Below are 18,352 nucleotides of genomic sequence, written 5' to 3'. Positions count from 1 at the left end.
TAGGATATTTGGTTTTAACTTTCACCCATGAACTACCATTGGCATTATATCTCAAACATAGCTACTGAATTGTATGAAGGAAGAGAACTGTGATTCCACAAAACTTTTTGACATGTATGTATGTTTACCATGGTTTCTTAAATAGTAATTGTGATAAGCATTGCTTACTTCCACTCACCTTCTCTATTGATAACTAATATTTTCTCATTTAACGCATAAGTAAAACTAAAAAGATGAAACTGAATGCAGAATCTTCAATAAATACAGGTACATATTAAACATATTATTAATCGTTACACAAAGCAATCTATTTTTAGCTAATAAAACACCATAACATATTGTCATTGCATTAGGCGTTAAATGTTTTTTTTTTTTTTATTATTATTATTGATGTACAGAACAGAATGTCAGTTATAATTACTAAGGTTAATGGAAGGTAGAATATGTCTTTTACAATCCTGGAAAGGGCAGATTTGTTTTTAGCATTTTGCTTTTTTTTTAATTTCTACTGTACATTAATTCAGTACATCAGCTGTACATCAGCTAATTAGTAAGGACACTTATATAAGAACGTTGATTAGTTTCTTTGACATCCATCCATGTTAATATCAAGGAATGTCATTAAATAGTAATTTGTGTGTAATAAAATGTAGCTACTAGAGAGCAGCCATTGCTAAAAACTTTTTGTGGGATTAGCAGAAAAGAAGACAATATTTACAGTGAGAATAAATAAATATAATTAAAAGATATATGGGTGCAACTGAGATACAGATGTGATAGGTACAAACTTGTATCTATTACCAATAACACAAGTTAGGTTTTTAAAATGTTTGCATAATACAAATAAAGCCTTTTTAAAAAGTGATAAATATTCTAACAATATTTTCATCTCAGTATAATAATAATAATAATAATAATAATAATAATAATAATAATAATAATAATAATAATAATAATAATTAGTAGTCTTAGTCACAGTAGTATGATTGTGTATTTGCCTTGCATACAATATTTGCTCAACAATCAAAAAACATATTTGTATATTATTATAAAATTGTGATTTGGGGTTTTTAGTTTAAAAGTGCATTGAATATTTTTTTTTTTTTTAATCTGGCATGGGACACCGCCAGGAAGCTCGAGTGAGAATGAGTCCTGTTTCCTTAGACTGGCTCTTCTCTGTCTAACCACTCCCTGCCTGCAGAACATTAAGCACTGATTGTAGGTTCATAGATTCCCAGGGCTAGCTGCAGTTTGTTGACAGAAACCACTGGGTGAGAGAGATACAGTAGTTCAAGTTTCGTGTGGTATAGAAATGATTCCTTTTTATTATTATTTTTTTTTCATTTTTACTGGGATAAGTATATACTAAATTGCTTAATCGTCCTTAAAAAATAACTAGAGTTATCGTTCACTAAATTAAGTGGTGGTGAAAATGTAGTGTTGTTTTTTGTTTTTTTTTTTTCTCAAAAATGTGGAGCGCCCTCTATTAAACCTGTCGGGAAGTAGTGTAAGTGACTGCTGGAGGCTTAAAGATCTCTTATCGATCGTTTCTTATCGAGTGGCAGGACTCACCTTTATTGACAGAAGATAACATATGGAACAGGTATTGTGTTTACTTTTTTAAATGTTTTTACACATGTATTTGCTATCTGTGATTTAATACTTAGAAAGACTGACTTTGTAAATTAACGACGTGGTTTACACATTTGAATTCAGCTTTATTTTACTTATCTCTAAATGCACTTACAGTATTTAAACACTTACAAGTAAGATAAATATCAAAAAGATAAATATCACGTCTTCATTTTATGTCCTTATGTTGGTACATAAAAATATATGTTCTATATGGTATTCATCTAGACGCTTTTTTATGTATTTATTTATTTATAATATGGGCAAGGTGAACTTGAATTCCGATGCCCGGCCGGAAGCGCGTTTAAATATTAAAATAGTTTTCTTTTGTTTCTTTTTTTAAATTATTTGTAGTAATGGTTTTGCATTATGAATTTACAAGCTCTGTAATAGACACATATAAATTACCCGTATCAAAAAGTTGAATGATAAAATTATACCACTGCCAATGCAGGACTGGATGGGATAGTTAACCCCAAAACTGGACGTCTGCAGTGGTGGCTCCTAGACTGATTGATTCATTGGCAGCCACCTCTGTAGAAAGCCCTTTTACCCTTCAGTGTGAATGTATCAGCCTTTTATAGGACCGTATATGACATCCATGGACTCTTTCAAGCCATGCAATGTCTTTGCACAAAGCACCTGTAAGATGAGGTGAGTTTAAGACCTTACAGCTTTGCATTCTGTCTGCTCATTTTGGATCCTGTTGTATAAGAAAGTTTTAGGAAGCTTGGCTTTTTTCAGTGTTTCATTTGCACAATTCCTCATCTTTAACAAAACATTAACTTTTTTGTGTTGGTAACATTTTTTTTTTTTTGTAATGATTCACGACCTGCGTTGTTTCCGTGATCTGTGACAGCAATCACATTTTCCATACATGTTTTCAATTAAGGGCCCTTGCTAGATGGCCTGTTTATTTCATGTTTTTACAAGTTCCTTGGTGATGCCACCCACAAGTATGGAGAAGTTGAACTCATATTTCAACCAAAAAGAGGAGGAAGTCATGCTGCTGGTTTTTGTTGTTTTGTTATTTCTGTTTTTCCTCCTCATTCTGGAGGTGACTCATTCATACAGATTTTGGTCTGGGTGGCCTGGGTAGCTTTTGGCCAGGATGGTGTCTTTAAATACCTGGCTGGCATGACATTTCCTGTAAATACATATACAATTAGTACTGTAACTGGGCAGGTTGGCCAATGGGTCATAAGAAAATTTATAGAGGTTGGCTGCAGCAGTGGTCAATCAATACTATGGGCACATGTGCAGATAAATTAATATATTTAACAAATTCATAGATTACAAAACTTCTGTATGAGTGCTGTTTTTTTTTTTAAATGAGGTCCATTTATTATGTAAATTATTAGCTTAATAAAAGTTTTAACTTGGTTTCAAAGCAATCAACACAAATCTATTTTATCAGTAAATAGGGTATATTTGTAATTGAAATAGTTTGTTTTCAGATTGCTGGGCTGGGAAGGTTGCAACCAGATAAAATGTTTAAAAAATGATGGCAATAAAGAGAACTAATGGCAATTTCCTGAACAGTGTGCTTGTGAGTGGCAGCTTCCCTCTAATTTTTCCTGTAAGGTTTGTTGTCAGCTAATTTGTGACCTAAGGTGCCTGTAACAGGGACTTACAATTATTTTGTTATACCCTGACATTTCAGGTGGATCTATGGAGGTGTCTGTCTGTCTACTCATCCATCTGTCTGTGTCACTGTGGAAGGGTGGTGGGTAATTCACTAACACGGGAGACAGAACAGATGTACTTGAAACACTGCACAGGTGTCCAGTTTTATTGAATGGCAATGTTTTCTTTCAGCCCGCAGAGGGTGCTGTTGTCCGTGGTCTGCTTACCAACTATGGTAAACAGAACCACGGTAATACCAAAAGGCGGTAAACAGGTCAGAGTGCAGGTACACTTACAGGTGCTCCAAAGAATAATCAAAAACAGAAGGTGAAAGGAAAAAGGAAAATAAAACAGTAATAAAACTACAAATAAAAGGTGCTGGACTTGGCAACATTATCCCAGTTGTCGCTACCCGGATCACCAACCTACTCTAGCGGCTCCCTCAGCCTGCTATACACAATATTTCGGGGGTCTGCCCAAGGTTTCCCCACTGTCACTATCTTTCTTTTGGTTTCCCGATTTCTTTCTCCGGTTTCTTTTCTCCCGGCTGGTTCTCTGTCCTGGACCATCGCTTCCGCACACTCAGTGTATCTAAAAGGTCAGACCTGAGGAAACAGTAGAGCGTTATCTTATAGGGCTAACAATCTCCCCAAGATCCGCCTCCCAGCCACTCAGAGAGATGGAAAGTCCACACACCCACTTTCCCACCTCCCCGTGTCACTGCCATGACCCACAGGCCGGTATTGGACAACTGCTGCCCTCTTCCTGCAGCACTATGAACACGCCAGCAGAGTCAGCACAGATTTTCCCCTGTTAAAGTCACTCATACATTTTTGTATATACTGTATCTGAAAAATCACTTATTAAATTGTGATTGCTCATTTAATCTCAAATTCTGTTCTGTACATATTGTTGATATATATCATGGTCATCACATTTTTCATTATACAGATAATTTTGAATTTAGATGTATGCTATGTATGTATGATGGATGTATGCTGCTTTTAATACTTATCTGCAGATTATTCTTTATGATTAAAGCGCAAGTAGGTGTGGTTCTGGATTCTGTTACTCCAATATTCTGTTTTTCACATTTTTATCTTTATCTGCCCTTACCTTGGTGGGTCCTGGACAAGAACACCCTTTCTCACTGCATTAAATGCTATTTAAACTCTACCAGCCTGCCTGCCTCCCTCCCTCCCTCCCTCCCTCCCTCTCTCTCTCTCTCTCTCTCTCTCTCTCTCTCTCTCTCTCTCTTTATATACATGTAGAGTAGGCGGGCCTGGCAGAGTTGAAAGTTCATAGTGTCATGTGACTTGAATGTAATGGGTAGGCTGTTCAGTGCAGGTACTTAGGGTGTGCAGTGAAGCTCAGGGCAAGCTCTAAGACAGGTAAAGGGAGATTGGGAATTATTTTAATATTGGATTAACAGAATCTTCACTCAAAAAGATTGCAATTGTCATAAAGTAGTATAAAGTGTCACTTAATAGTTAATTTGTCTTTCATATGGATTAGAGCCAGTATGTATAACCACTGTGGTGCAATCACTGGTTGGGATGTCCAATAGAAAAGGATTTAATTAAAGTTGAACAAGTTGCATCTGTACTGAAATCAGCTGTCCATGTCATTTAGAATATGGTGTATACAGACATATTTAAAACTGGAAGTGTGCTCTTAAGTGGTATTCGTTACATAATGACAGAACACTGGAAGTACATTTAGTGATACTAAAGAAACTTGTGAAACTCTTTGATAATCCTGAAATGTGCTTCGGAATGTTCAGAACACTCTGCCATCACAGATTTAAATCGGCATGTTATTCTTCTACAGTCTAGATTTACACTGTAATTATAGAACATGTGTACTCCAATTTTGCTAAGTATTTTGATGTTATTTAAAGCTAAGTTTGAAATAGCATAGTTTAACCCTGATGCGTCGGACCTCTCTTATTTCAGTGCACAGATAAAGCAATCTCTCTTTTGGGGTGTCTCATGACAATAATAAGCGTGGGGCAATCAAATCAGTCTTTCTGAGCCTTGTCATTAAATAAGGCTAGGCAGTAGGAACAAAACGTGAGTATCACTACATGCCAATTTTGATGATGCACTTCAAAAACACAGGAAATGCACCCAGCATTGTGCATTATGAAGAAGAAAAGGACAAGATCGAGAGGATTCTTGTACTTGACAGTGCATGACCACTGATTTCATCATAGTTTACTATGTAATGTACACAAGCAACACCCCCCCCCCCCCACCATCACAACAATAACTTGTAAATACATTCTAATAAATAAATGCATCTGGCAGATTCACAATCTCGGAAATCTGTTACATGTATGAGGAGTTCCCTTTCTCTATGGACTTCCCTGTTTCATGAATATCACTTTGTTTGGCAACTACATTTAATTACGGTTAATGCTTAAAATAAAGTGAATCAAATGTAGGTAATATTAATTATCAAAATATTTTATATAAAGTTATGAAGCATGGACGCACTGAAAGAAAAGGAAAAGGCAGTAGGTTTGTTTTAAAAACTATTAATGTTTTTAAACAACTGTTTCACTGAGGAAGCCAAACTGTTTATTTATCCTATCCAATATTATACTGAAACTGGAGAGTCCTTTGAGTGTATTAGTATAAAATGAATCAATTTTTTTTCAGCTCTGTCTTACTTTAAATTTTGTCCAGGCTTCTTTTGTTTAGCCAGGGAATATTATTATAACTACATTGTTTTCTTATTAAGAAATGAAAAATGTAAAGAAGTCAACAACAAAAAAGGACAATGACATATTTAAACTGCTTTAAATGGATCTGGCAATTCATTTTGCTTTTCAGTAATTACAGGATTTAGAGCATCATATGGCAGCACTTAATATGCCTTCTGCTAATTTAAACTAAAGCTACACAATAATTTAACAGTTTAAGGGCACTATAACTTCACTGTTCTTTTCATACATATTATCTAAAGAAATAACCCTACATGTCAAGGCTCAATTAAATTGTTTTAGCCATTTAATACCATAAGTGTTTACTAGTCACAAAAATAAATCTAGCAATGTCTTCAATTGAAGTTAAGTACATTAAAACTATTAATATTACAAAACATGTCAGACACTATTCAGAAGGTCCACTTAAAGACTCAGATGTGTGCCTGCCATGTTTGTTAAGACCTTCATACATCTGTCCCTTGGTATTTTTGTGTGCTGCTCATAAGGAAAACTTTTAAAAAAGGGACTTTTTCCTTTCGGTTTTGCCTTCATTGAGCCTCAGGTGATGGAAGACCTTGGTTTAAATGGTTTCTCACAGATATAAAAGACCACCCAGTTCCATTAAATGAGACACTTACACATTGTAAAGAGATGAAGTAACTTACAAATTTATTGTTTTTTTTTTCTCCCTGAAGCTATGCAATGTACAGTACATGATGCATTCTTCTCATTAGGAAGTAATAAAGCATAATAAACATACCATTTAAACAAAGAGAGCATTAAAGCCCACATATTACTAGCAGGGAATGTTCAGTCACACCTGTGGTTCACACCAGCTTTAATAATAAAAGACTTTGATACGATGACTGACTTCTGACTTCCCTATATATGACCTGAATATATATATATATATATATATATATATATATATATATATATATATATATATATATATATATGCGCCTTAAAGATTCCTCTTAGACAAACTGAAGGAATGTAAATGATATTGTACAAAGAAGCCTTTAAAACAGTGTCAACGTCAGTAAGTTATCTTAATCTAATCTAGTCTATAAAGCCCTGCTTTGGTGTCAAGAAACTCTCAAGAGTAACACAATTTTTTGTCAGTGTTCGCTAGTGATTGACAACAAAAGTCTTAAGAGTATCACAGACTGGATGAGCATTTTTAGAAGATGCAGTTGTCTGTTTTGAGAAGTTGATGTGGAAAGTTGCCATAAAACAAGTTTGAACTGGAATTGTGTTTATAAAGTTGACAGTCTATAACTGTCTGTTTGAAGTGTAAACATGCATTATTATCTACTAAATATTTTACTTTGGCATACAGCTTCTCAAGGGAGTTACATAATATACTGCTGAGGACTTAAAATTTTAAGGAAACAAACACCAAAATAGCTTTTAGTAAAACAGAAAATTGAATAATGATGCTGTAACTGCTGCTGTTCTGTTTAATTGCCTTCACTGTACAACTGTGATTTATGTTGCAACATTACACTATTTTGGGATATGTATTTTCATTAATGTTGTCCCTCAATTTTACATTGAACACAATAAGTAGAATTTGAATGTCCATATAAACACAGTATATACAAGTCCCACAGTAAACATACAGATTGAGCCAATGAAATGCTTATTCATTATGTTCTTAAACCCAAAGTGAAACCACTTTTATAACAAAGAAGGCTGTCAGAATGCAAAATGTAATTGAATAGTACTCAAAGAACAAACAGGGACTGTCAAAGTAGGAATACTTGCTTATCTAAAGAAGATGCTTTTGGGATTTTCACAATTTATAAACCATTTTGAGAAAGTACAGACACATGAGCAGTAGACTAAATAACTTTGATATCAACTAAATCTACAGTGTGTGGTCAGTCTAAATGGTATTAATCAGTATAGAAGGAAAAATAATCATACATCTACAACAACGCTTAAGGAGTTAATATTCCATTCTTTGGGAGCATACAAATTATAAGGCGGCAGCAGAATTTCTAACCTTGAAACCTTGTGTAAGAATGATTTAGCAGAGCTGGCAGAATATGGGGATTATTTTAGGCTACCCAAATGATAACGTTCTTTGTATTCTACTACACAAACCTTTTCTCATGTAAAAATCCATCCAGACTGCTAATAGTTCTAGAGAACAGTGGTAGGTTTCCAATAAATTATAAAACTTTTAAATGCCTTGAGTCATTCTGAATTTTCACTGTTTTAATCTTCCACTTTGGATCTAACACTTTGATTCTAAAAGTCATTTTGATATCACAGAAACTCAGTTTACTGTACTGTATTATATTGCATAGAGGGTTGTGTTTCATGACAGTCAGCATTACATTCCTGTGTTCTTCTGACAACAACTGGGAAATGTAATGGATCATTGTACCACATTTCCATGAGCCACAGAACCCGGGTACGTGCTCGAGTCCCCCACCCCCCACCTCCGTTTCCATGTTTTTAAATTACTGGAGTTGGCTGCCAATCCGAGCGGGAGCCCGAATTCTCTCATTCCTTGGGATAGCCTGAATTCTGAAGTCTGAATTTGGGCTGGGAGGAAATTACATCATTAAAAGTGAATAAAAAATGCTGTAGGGGGCAGGAACATACAGTATAACGGGACATTTTGGCTGGTGTTAAGTTCAGTGGATTTGCTACCTTGGGGGGATTTTGACAATTTTTGAATCGCCGTTTTTCACTTACCACGGTCACAAAGAAAATTGCAACACAGTTTTGCATTTACACTTTTAATTCCAAAAAGATTTAAATAAATATTTACTTAATTAAATATGTCTGCTAAAAAAGTATCTAGTTTACACTATCTAGATACTAGTATCTACAATGTCACTGCAGAAACTTGAAGATCAGCAAGAAGGCCTTCAATCAGTTAGACTGGCAAGCACTGGTAAAATCAGCTCATTTTTATATGGTGCAGAACTAATTTATTTTAAAGTTTTGGACTTTCCAATACCTCCACAGTGGGTATCTTTAGTAATATCAAACATATCGACAGTAACAATCATCCATTTTGTTACAGACTTATAACTCTGTCTCTGGCACAAAAAATGCATACTTATTTAAACTCTTGTAAAAAAAAAAAAAAATATATATATATATATATATATATATATATATATATATATATATATATATATATATATATATATATATATATATATATTTTAAATCCATTGATGGAAATGTCCGGTCTACTTGTAATGTTTTCAAGCAAACTGGCTTAATCACTGACATTCTCATATGTACTTTGACATGATCTGACACATTACACACAAAACTGTACTATTGTATATATGTGTGTGTGTGTGTGTGTGTGTGTGTGTGTGTTTGTGTGTGTGTGCATAAGACTAGCAGGACACGGCTTCAGTGTTGCAACAAGTGTTGTAGAGAACATTCTTTTGATAAAGCTTATGACAAAAACTGCTCATTCATATAAACAAAAATCTAATTTGATGGTTATATATGTGGGAAATTAAAGAAAACAGTGCATTACATGAAGTTAACACAAGCAGAAACACAGCTTTAACTGGTAGCACCCTTGAGATTACTTCCTCATTTTCAAGGGGCTTCCATTAAGACAGCAGCAGAAATATAACACACCCTGACCAAAGTTTAATATTCTATAGTAATATTGAAAAATAAGACATTGTTTTCTGGAATGTATTGTTTAATTTATAGTCCAAGAACTAGTTGTAAACAAGGTCTGTTAGCATTTCTACTGTATATATTTTATACATATTGTAATAGTTTTATATTTTAATGGAAGAAAATTTAGCTGATCTTTATGTGAGAAACTGTAAAGTTTATTATATAGAGTATTCCCAATATATTATTGCACAATTGGAAGATCATAGTAAGGGTGAGTCACATACAGGTTTTGTAGATGTACATTATGTTACATTCCTGTTATTCTACACTGCAATTATTGTAATTACGGTATACAACAGTTAACGCTATATTCGTGTTCCTATGAACAAAGTTAAGGAAAAAGCCAATTTAATGTCAACACCTTCTTATTCAATGTCCTGTACAAAATACGTCTCAGTACTATTCAGCGTTGTCTCCTAGCCTCACACATTCCATCCACTCCTACCTTATTGTCAATCACCATCACCACCGCCGTTTTGCTTTTGAATTTTTCTGCTGCAAACATGCTTCTAAATCAAGTGAGGATAATTGCAGCCTAAGCTAAGTGTCTGAGTAAGATCTTTTCGTGAATTGAGGCAAGCGACTGCAGTAGGATAGCCTATTATTCTCAAAGTGGTTTTGTTTAAGCAACTTATTTGCAGTGTTCAAACTTTTTTAGGTAAGTGAAGAAATCTTTTTTGTACAAATTTCACATGTGTAATAATAATTAGTAACAACATTGGAAGCTTCCATGAAAGTAAGTGTGATTGTTGTGAATTAAAGTAATTTACTCTAGTATTTCTCCATTATTTGTAAGCCTTCATTTTATAACTTGCATTATGTACCTTACAGTTTACAGTTACCATACTGTTTAAATATTATACCAGCCAATGCGTAGATCATACAACCATTTGTTTCTAATAATTGGGTTAATAGCAGGCATGCCTGTGCAGTAGTTCATATTTTCTTTTTTGTCAGTTCTTTGTTCATTGTTCTCTAACGTCATGTAGTGGAGTAAGATGAGAAAAAATCTTTTGTTTTCTTTGGTGACAATATAATTTTTGGTAGTCTTATACTCATATCCAGGTTTTTGAGCTAGAAGGAATGTGAGGCATATTAAAGTAAAGTGACATGCCCTAGGGTATCACAGTAAGTCAGTGGCTAAGCAGGGATTTAAAGCCTGGATTTTCTGGCTTCTGTTTCTTGGTGGTCACACAAGGCTGCCCCTCCTCCCAAAGCGAGTCGTTACCCAACTCTAACCATAAGATTAAATTTTGTTCTTACAGAAAACGAGTTGACTGACTTGTATCAGAGACAAATATTCCATCATGGATTTGGCAGTAGATGACAACAAGAGCATTGGAAGAAGAGCGCATGTCAGTCCATTTCAACTTGTCCAGCAGCTGTTTGGATTGCTGCTTCTGATCTCCCCGCATGTTGACACCTTGAAGCAGAACATACCAAGACTCACGCTGTCATATAAAGGTAACCATACATATGTATTTTATATTTTATGACTAATTGTCCAAGTCTAATTCATGGGTACATTCATATGTTGTTCTTGAACTACTGGAATTATTGAATATGTGTTTTCCTAAAATGATGTGTAGTTAAGGTTTTCTTTTATTTTCTAAGGTAGATGTGATTATTCAAGTTTAATAATCATATGGCAACCCACCACCATGTTATTAGCTGAATACAAATATTCAAATGTACATGTATTATGCTCTAAATTGGGCTGTATGATTAGTTAATAATAATAATAATACATAATAATAAATAAAATAACTGATTCACCCGGTTCAAATAGAAGTAAGCATAAGGATACAATCACATTTTGTCAAGATATTTTAGTGTATTACTCCATGTAACTTCAGCAGGCACCTTGACATCTGCAAAGCCTGAGGTTGTTAGCAATTGCTGTGACCTGCATATGCGAATATATATATATATATATATATATATATATATATATATATATATATATATATATATATATATATATATATATATATATTCTTTAAAGATGTACGCTGGCTTCAGGTTAATTTGTTGTTAAATGGAATCTAAATTGCAAAGAACAGATGGTGCAACAGAGATGCCAAAAGATAAGTACAGTCTATTCCCTGAATAACTACATGTAGATACCTAAACAGTTGGGAGGACCTTAGTTTACTGACCCTCCACAATTTGATTTATGACTGAGCTTCAAAAGGGTCAGAATGCAGGGACATCTTTGTCTATTTGTGAGTATTTCAAGAGGGCATTGTATACCAAATTGGCACTATGGGTACATGTGTTGTATTTCTCCAGTTTTAACTGTGATTACCTCAGTGTGACAGACAATACGTTGAACTGTCATTACATTCATGTTGATTGTCTAAAGACTGCTTACACAGTAAAAATCAGCATATGTAAATCCCAGGCTCGTGTGTCAAATAATCACAGTCAGGTAAGATGTATGTATAGCTTCTGCTGAGCGCATTCTAGTTGTCGACTACAGTATCCATTACTAACATGTTTATCAGGTCAGCCAATCAAAAATGCAATAATTTCCCACCTTCAATTTGTCTGACAAGGTTTGTCTTGTAGTGCACATGTATGTATGCAAGTCAACAGTATTTCAACAAAGTGAAAGGGCAGTTAAAAAGACAAGAGAAATGTTTGGGTATATAGCTAACCATGTGGAATGCAAGATTATTATGCTAAGATTATGTAATGATTTAGTTATATATGAATAGGTTGAAAGTTCTGGTCAAGTCACAGAAAGACCATATAGGTTTAATTGAAGTCTGTTACATTTTAAGGGGTATGATAAGGTCAGCCCAAGTCACATTCCAGGCATAAAGTTGAGGGCACACATTTACAGAACAGAAGACAGGAAGCATGTTTCACGCAGATAATAATAAACTTGATGGAATACTTTACTGGGTGATGTTGCAGCAGTTAAAATACTGGGGTCATTCAAGAAACTATTAGACTGTAGGTTCTGCCTTAGGGCTATCGGTGTGCTTGTAAAAGGGCAAGCGTTTGAGCAGAATGGCCTCTTCTTGTTCCCTACATTTTATGTGTTCTAATCTAATGTTTGAAATCTGGTGAACGTTTTAGTTTCATGCAGTACAAAGAGGTGAACAACATGTTGAGTATATGCATACAGTACTTGAACAAAGTGAAAAACAGGCTTTACAAATAACTGCAAAATATCAGTAATTTGGAAGTTTTCTTTTCTTGTGTTAACTTGAATATGTACATTATTTAATTTGTTTGTGCAGTTGTTAGATTTTTTTTATTTTTTCATTTATACTGTCAAACATTTCAGACTTTTGAATAACCAAGCCATTGTCATTTATGAAAACTTAGCATTCAGTACTATAGACTTTTTGTGGCAGTTCAATACAACTGTATTATATCAAAACTGAAAGTGTTGCAACTTGTAGCCACCACACAGAAAGAATAGCACTCTGTACTTAAGACAAGAGTAGGGCTGTCAAGTGATTAAAAAAATTAATCACGATTAACCTTGAGATTAAAACCAGTTAATCTCAGTGTTGGTTTTAATCTCATATTTAATTGATACAATTAAAATAGCCATGGAGTTGCAGTAACCATGAATGCTGGCGCGTCTGTGTTTTTAAAAAGGCATAGCCTACCCCCCTCTCCCCCCCAATCAGGACTTCCTGATCAGTTCAGCTCTGGACAAGCCCTCCTGCTCACAAAGCGGCAGTGTACTGAACCAATGACAGGGTCCTCCCTGTCACACCCAGGTTTAGGCATCATATGCCACTTCAAGTCAGTTCATTGTTCTCTTTATAGATATTTCCATTGTAAAACCCCACAGTATACACACACACAAATCAATGCAAGCTTAATTGCAGTATTTATAGTACCAGTATTGGAAAAAAAAATTGAAGTGTTTCGTGACTTTCCTGATATTATATTTGACCCATCCAATATACCCTCCATATGCCCCCCAGATTCAATTTTCATATCAGCGGGATAAGCGGCTCTCTGCTGTGACAGGAACAGGTGTAGGAGATGACATTCTGCATAAAGTATTTATTATGTATTTGATTATAAGTTTCTTATATGTTATTTTCATATTTTGATATAGCTTAAAGCGTGTGTAACTAGCTAAGCAAGACATTTGCAGTCTCTCTTATCTCTGCATCTGGGCAGCTAGCCATAGTTAGCAGGTCTAATCAAGATTTGTGGACACAGTGTGAAAACAACACCACAAACAAAGAATAGATTAGATTAAGTTATGCTTAAGTGTGGCAGGAATTACAGATGTGAGTCTGTTGTACAAAACTGTTTAAGCTTTGTCAGGTTCCTTGTGGAGCGTTGATGGACAGCAATCTTCAAGTCATGCCACACATTTTCGATTGGATTTAGGTTGGGGCTCTGGCTCTGATATCTCTAAATCATTTAGCGATATCTCACAATAACTTCTTGTTCATTTAAAGATATCTGTAAATCATTTGAAGATACAATCACATGAACAGGAAGCCATTTCGAGATATCCCAAAATAACTTCCTGTGAAAAAGCTCTATGTTTTCAATGGCTTTCTTGTCCATTTAAAGATATCTTCAAATGAACAGGAAGTTTTTTAGAGATATCACTAAATGAACAGGAAGTTATTTCAAGAGATCTGTAAATGATTTAGAGATATCTCTAAATGAATAGGACAGTATTTTAAGATATCTTCAAATGATTTAAATATATATTTAAATGAACAGGAAGTTATTTAGAGATATCTTTAAATGATTTAAAGATATCTTTAAAACACTCATTTTAAGATATCTCTAAATGACAGTTTGGCATGCCATGCTAACACAATCCATATGGTTTCCATAGTATTTAAAGATATCTGTAAATCAATTTGAGATCTCTTTATTTCATTTTTAGATATCTCAAATTGATTTACAGATATCTTTAAATTAATTGTAGATATCTTAAAAACTGCACAATTAAAGATATGTAGAATTCAATTTGAGATATCTTGAAATGTTTTACAGACATCTCTAAATATAGAAGATATCTTAAAATGCAATTTGAGATATCTCTAAATGATAATTTGGCTTGCCATAATGTTAGAGCCTTCCATAACCCGGAAAACAAATCAGATTGATTGGGGCTGCTCTCATTCTCACAGGGTTTCAGTTCATTTCATTATCGGCAGAAGCATCTCTTATCAAAATACATGACAATTCAATCGTTGAAACCAATAGAAAACTGGAAAGAAGTTAGCCAGAAACACAGTTCTGGATATTAGAATACCATGGCAGTGATAACTAAACAGGAGGGTTACATCTCTAACACACAATTATATAAAATTGCATGGTTTGTTTATAAAAGTATTATTTATCCAAGGTAAGAAATGGTCAACCAAAGTCGAGTCCATGGTTCCTTTAGGCCAGGGCTTTCCAACCCAGGTCCTGGGGTCCCCATGTGTCTTCTGGTTTTCATTCCACCTGAGCACTCAGTTACTTAACTAAATCCTTAATTTTACTGTGGAGGGTATGCTTTTCATCAGCTTGTCTCCAACTAATTTCCTCTCCTTTCTTAAATGCACAAATCCGCTGCATTGAAATAACCCATTCCCAACATAGGAGGCTTGTTGCTAAGGAGGTGACGTCACTGCCCTGTGCCTTTTGCTACATTGCTGCCTGCTACAACTGAACAATTTGTCGGCTAAAATAAAAAACGCTTCAGCAAGTAGATATTTCATTTGCTTTATTGTGCAATGCGTGTGTATATGGTAACAGTACGATATGAATGCTTTATATTTAATTGTTTTGTATGTTTTTGTTTGTGAAGTGCATCATGCAGTACGAAATAAAATTAACCCATATATATATATATATATATATATATATATATATATATATATATATATATATATATATATATATATTTGCAGCTAAGGGTTAAACTCTGATTATTCTTTAGTAATTTGCAGCCCGCTATACACATTAGGTTAAACTAGTTTTCTGGATATGCGGCCTGTGGTAAAAATTGGGTTGCGCACCTTTGTCCTAAACTAATCTATCCTTGTGATGGATAGTTTTAATTAGTTACCTTGATTTTTATCATCCTTGGCGATTAAGGTACAAAGCAGAAGCTTGTTCGTATGTTCTTCTCCAGTATATATGGTTTAAAGATAATTTTGGGTGTCAACCGATATATCACAGCAAATGTCCATGCTGTGTTCTATTCCATATTGAATAAAAAAAGTAGAATAAAAAAAAAAAAAAGTAATTAAAAAAGGATTATCAGAACGTTAAGCAAATTGTGTTTCAAACTGCCATGTATTAACTTGCAATCATCTGAAACTATGGTCTATTTGCATTTAGGTGATTTAAAAAAGAATAGGATAAAATTAAATGAAATGGGACTATGTTTTCCGTGTCAATGTACTGGGTAATTAAAAAATTCAACTGTGATGCCACAATGATTTAAAAAAAAAAAAAAAAGATTGTGAGAAGGTTTAAAACAAATTGGTTCTGCAGCAGCTCCCCTATTTGTATTGTGATTGTGTGATAAAATAAATATAACTATAGAAATTTGAATATAGTTTGTGTTTTAATTGTGTATCCATAATGAGCAGAAAACTTTAGAAAGTGGCTGCTGCTTTTTTGTAACATTGGCTGGACTGGCTAACAAATAAAAACGTTTCTAGAAATGTGTGAGTAGTCTCATTTTGGTATACCCATCATGCTGTGTGTGACAAGAGTCGCTCTCATGTGTTTAAATCTGTAGACCATGGAAATCTTGGCACAATGCAGAACTTGATCACTGTAAGCACTCCGTCAGAAAAGAGCCAAATCTGAAGCTGAAGGAGCTGCACATGAAAATAAGTCTCTGTGAATGAACAGCAGCAATGATTGTCAAACTAAAGGATCACTTTTCCTGATTACAAGATAACAAAAATAAATGATTGTGCCTGCTTGTAATATAGAAAAGATAATAAGAAGAATCGACAATAAGGATTTCAATTGCTGCTATTTCAATTGCTGCTAAGAAATGTGCGAAACATTTGTCAGATAGATAGATAGATAGATAGATAGATAGATAGATAGATAGATAGATAGATAGATAGATAGATAGGACATTTGAGTTAGGTTTAGTTAAATATCCATTGTACTGCATGTAAAATATGTTCCTAAATATGTCAGGTGTTAGATATGTACACTGGTGGAAAGGATGATAATATGGGAAGTGAGGTCATTTTGGCACGTAGACCAGCAGTAATCTACAATATCCAAACATTTAAGTTATTGGGAATGCAGAGAAATCAGTGACTCTGGTTGTCCTAAAGCAAAATTGTTTTATTTGGCTGACATTGAATTGATTACATACTTTTTTCAGTAATCTGCAAAGTAGATGATTTAAATTGCAATTGAACAGACAATTTAATGATGACAATGAATTTGTCCATGGGTGCTGACAGCTATCCGCAATCTTGGCCAGCTAGTGAAAACACGATGACATCATGCAGTCTAGTGCCAAGGACCTCCCCCAAAAGACAAGGCCGCCAAACCATGACTGGAAAAATTAAGATGGTGAATGGTTAATACAACAACTGCAGTGGCGCAATGCCTACCCCCAAAAATAGGAAAAGGATGAATGAAAAGTAAGCAGCTGAAACACGGGCCCGCCCCCCGTGCATGAAATGCACTGAGGGAGAACCCAGCCTCTCCGGCCTGCAACGCACCCCGCAGAAACTAAATACAAACTGCTTGGCACTCAGGTAAGGGACAAAACCCTACTCACTGGTAGGAGGAAACCTTAGGGAATCTATGGCTGAGGGTAGCCATTCCTCCAGGCTGTAAAGACAGCGGTCTCCCTGTTTGGCCTCGTCATGTGTGACTGAGAGGTCAAACAAAAAGAAGCGACATGAATGCAAGCAACACAGAGTTTTTATGGTGCTTGTGTATAAAGTGCTGATTAGTGGGCGGATTCTCCTTCCAGAAACACAACTAAGTTTTTCCAAGAAATCAGTCTACATGTTGTTTACTTGTTATTATAATGAAACAATAACATCCTGTAGGATAAAACCAATGCCGGGGATAAAGCCACAGCTGTAGTCTTGTATGTTCTGGCAGGTACAGATTCCTAGACTACCTAAAACAGTATTTATAGTTAGTATGGACCCAAAATTCAAATTACATCTAAAACATAATTAACTTGTTTCAAGATTATTCGATGATTATGAATTTTGAATAATTTAGTTAGGCCATGTTGATGTAATGAATTAGGTATACAATTTATGTAAATATAAATGAGTCTCTAGTCGCCCTGTTTAAGAACGTCAGAATATAATAAGACATAAAGACCTACCATATTTAAGTTCGGGATCATCGAACTCGAATTCGCTTGGACAATAACAGACATTCACACAACGTGTCAGGAATATAAAACAATAGTTTATTTCAGAATAAAAAGGGGTGCACAACTAATCTAATATTACAGAAAGGAAAGGCTAGTGGTTAGATATGCGTCACTAGTGTACAGTTCATTGAATCCATAGTCAAACAATTACAACGACCATAACATCATTAGCATACATGGTTGATATACTAATATTAAATATGGCTGATCACACAAAGTGTCTACTTTGCATTAGTATTTTCAATACCCATTTCTTATAATCGATCTTGTCAATATGCACAAGAATTAATTCAACTTCCCATTCAGAATGGAATCCAACATTCCAGTACCTAATTTAG

General features: G+C 34.6%; 1 protein-coding gene across 1 annotated transcript in view; it reads left to right on the top strand.

Annotated features, from left to right (window-relative positions):
- The first annotated feature begins 1,228 nt into the window (after positions 1 to 1,228).
- sema3d (sema domain, immunoglobulin domain (Ig), short basic domain, secreted, (semaphorin) 3D) overlaps positions 1,229 to 18,352 on the top strand; it is a 54,223-nt gene continuing 37,099 nt past the window's right edge. The window contains exons 1-2 of the mRNA XM_041254615.1: positions 1,229 to 1,603; positions 10,909 to 11,107. Coding sequence (XP_041110549.1) covers positions 10,951 to 11,107 — 157 coding nt within the window. The 5' untranslated portion in view covers positions 1,229 to 1,603; positions 10,909 to 10,950. The remainder of the gene's footprint in view (positions 1,604 to 10,908; positions 11,108 to 18,352) is intronic.

The sequence above is a fragment of the Polyodon spathula genome, chromosome 7 (assembly GCF_017654505.1).
Source record: "Polyodon spathula isolate WHYD16114869_AA chromosome 7, ASM1765450v1, whole genome shotgun sequence".
NCBI classification, from domain to species: Eukaryota; Metazoa; Chordata; class Actinopteri; order Acipenseriformes; family Polyodontidae; genus Polyodon; species Polyodon spathula.
This window is presented reverse-complemented; position numbering and strand designations above follow the sequence as displayed.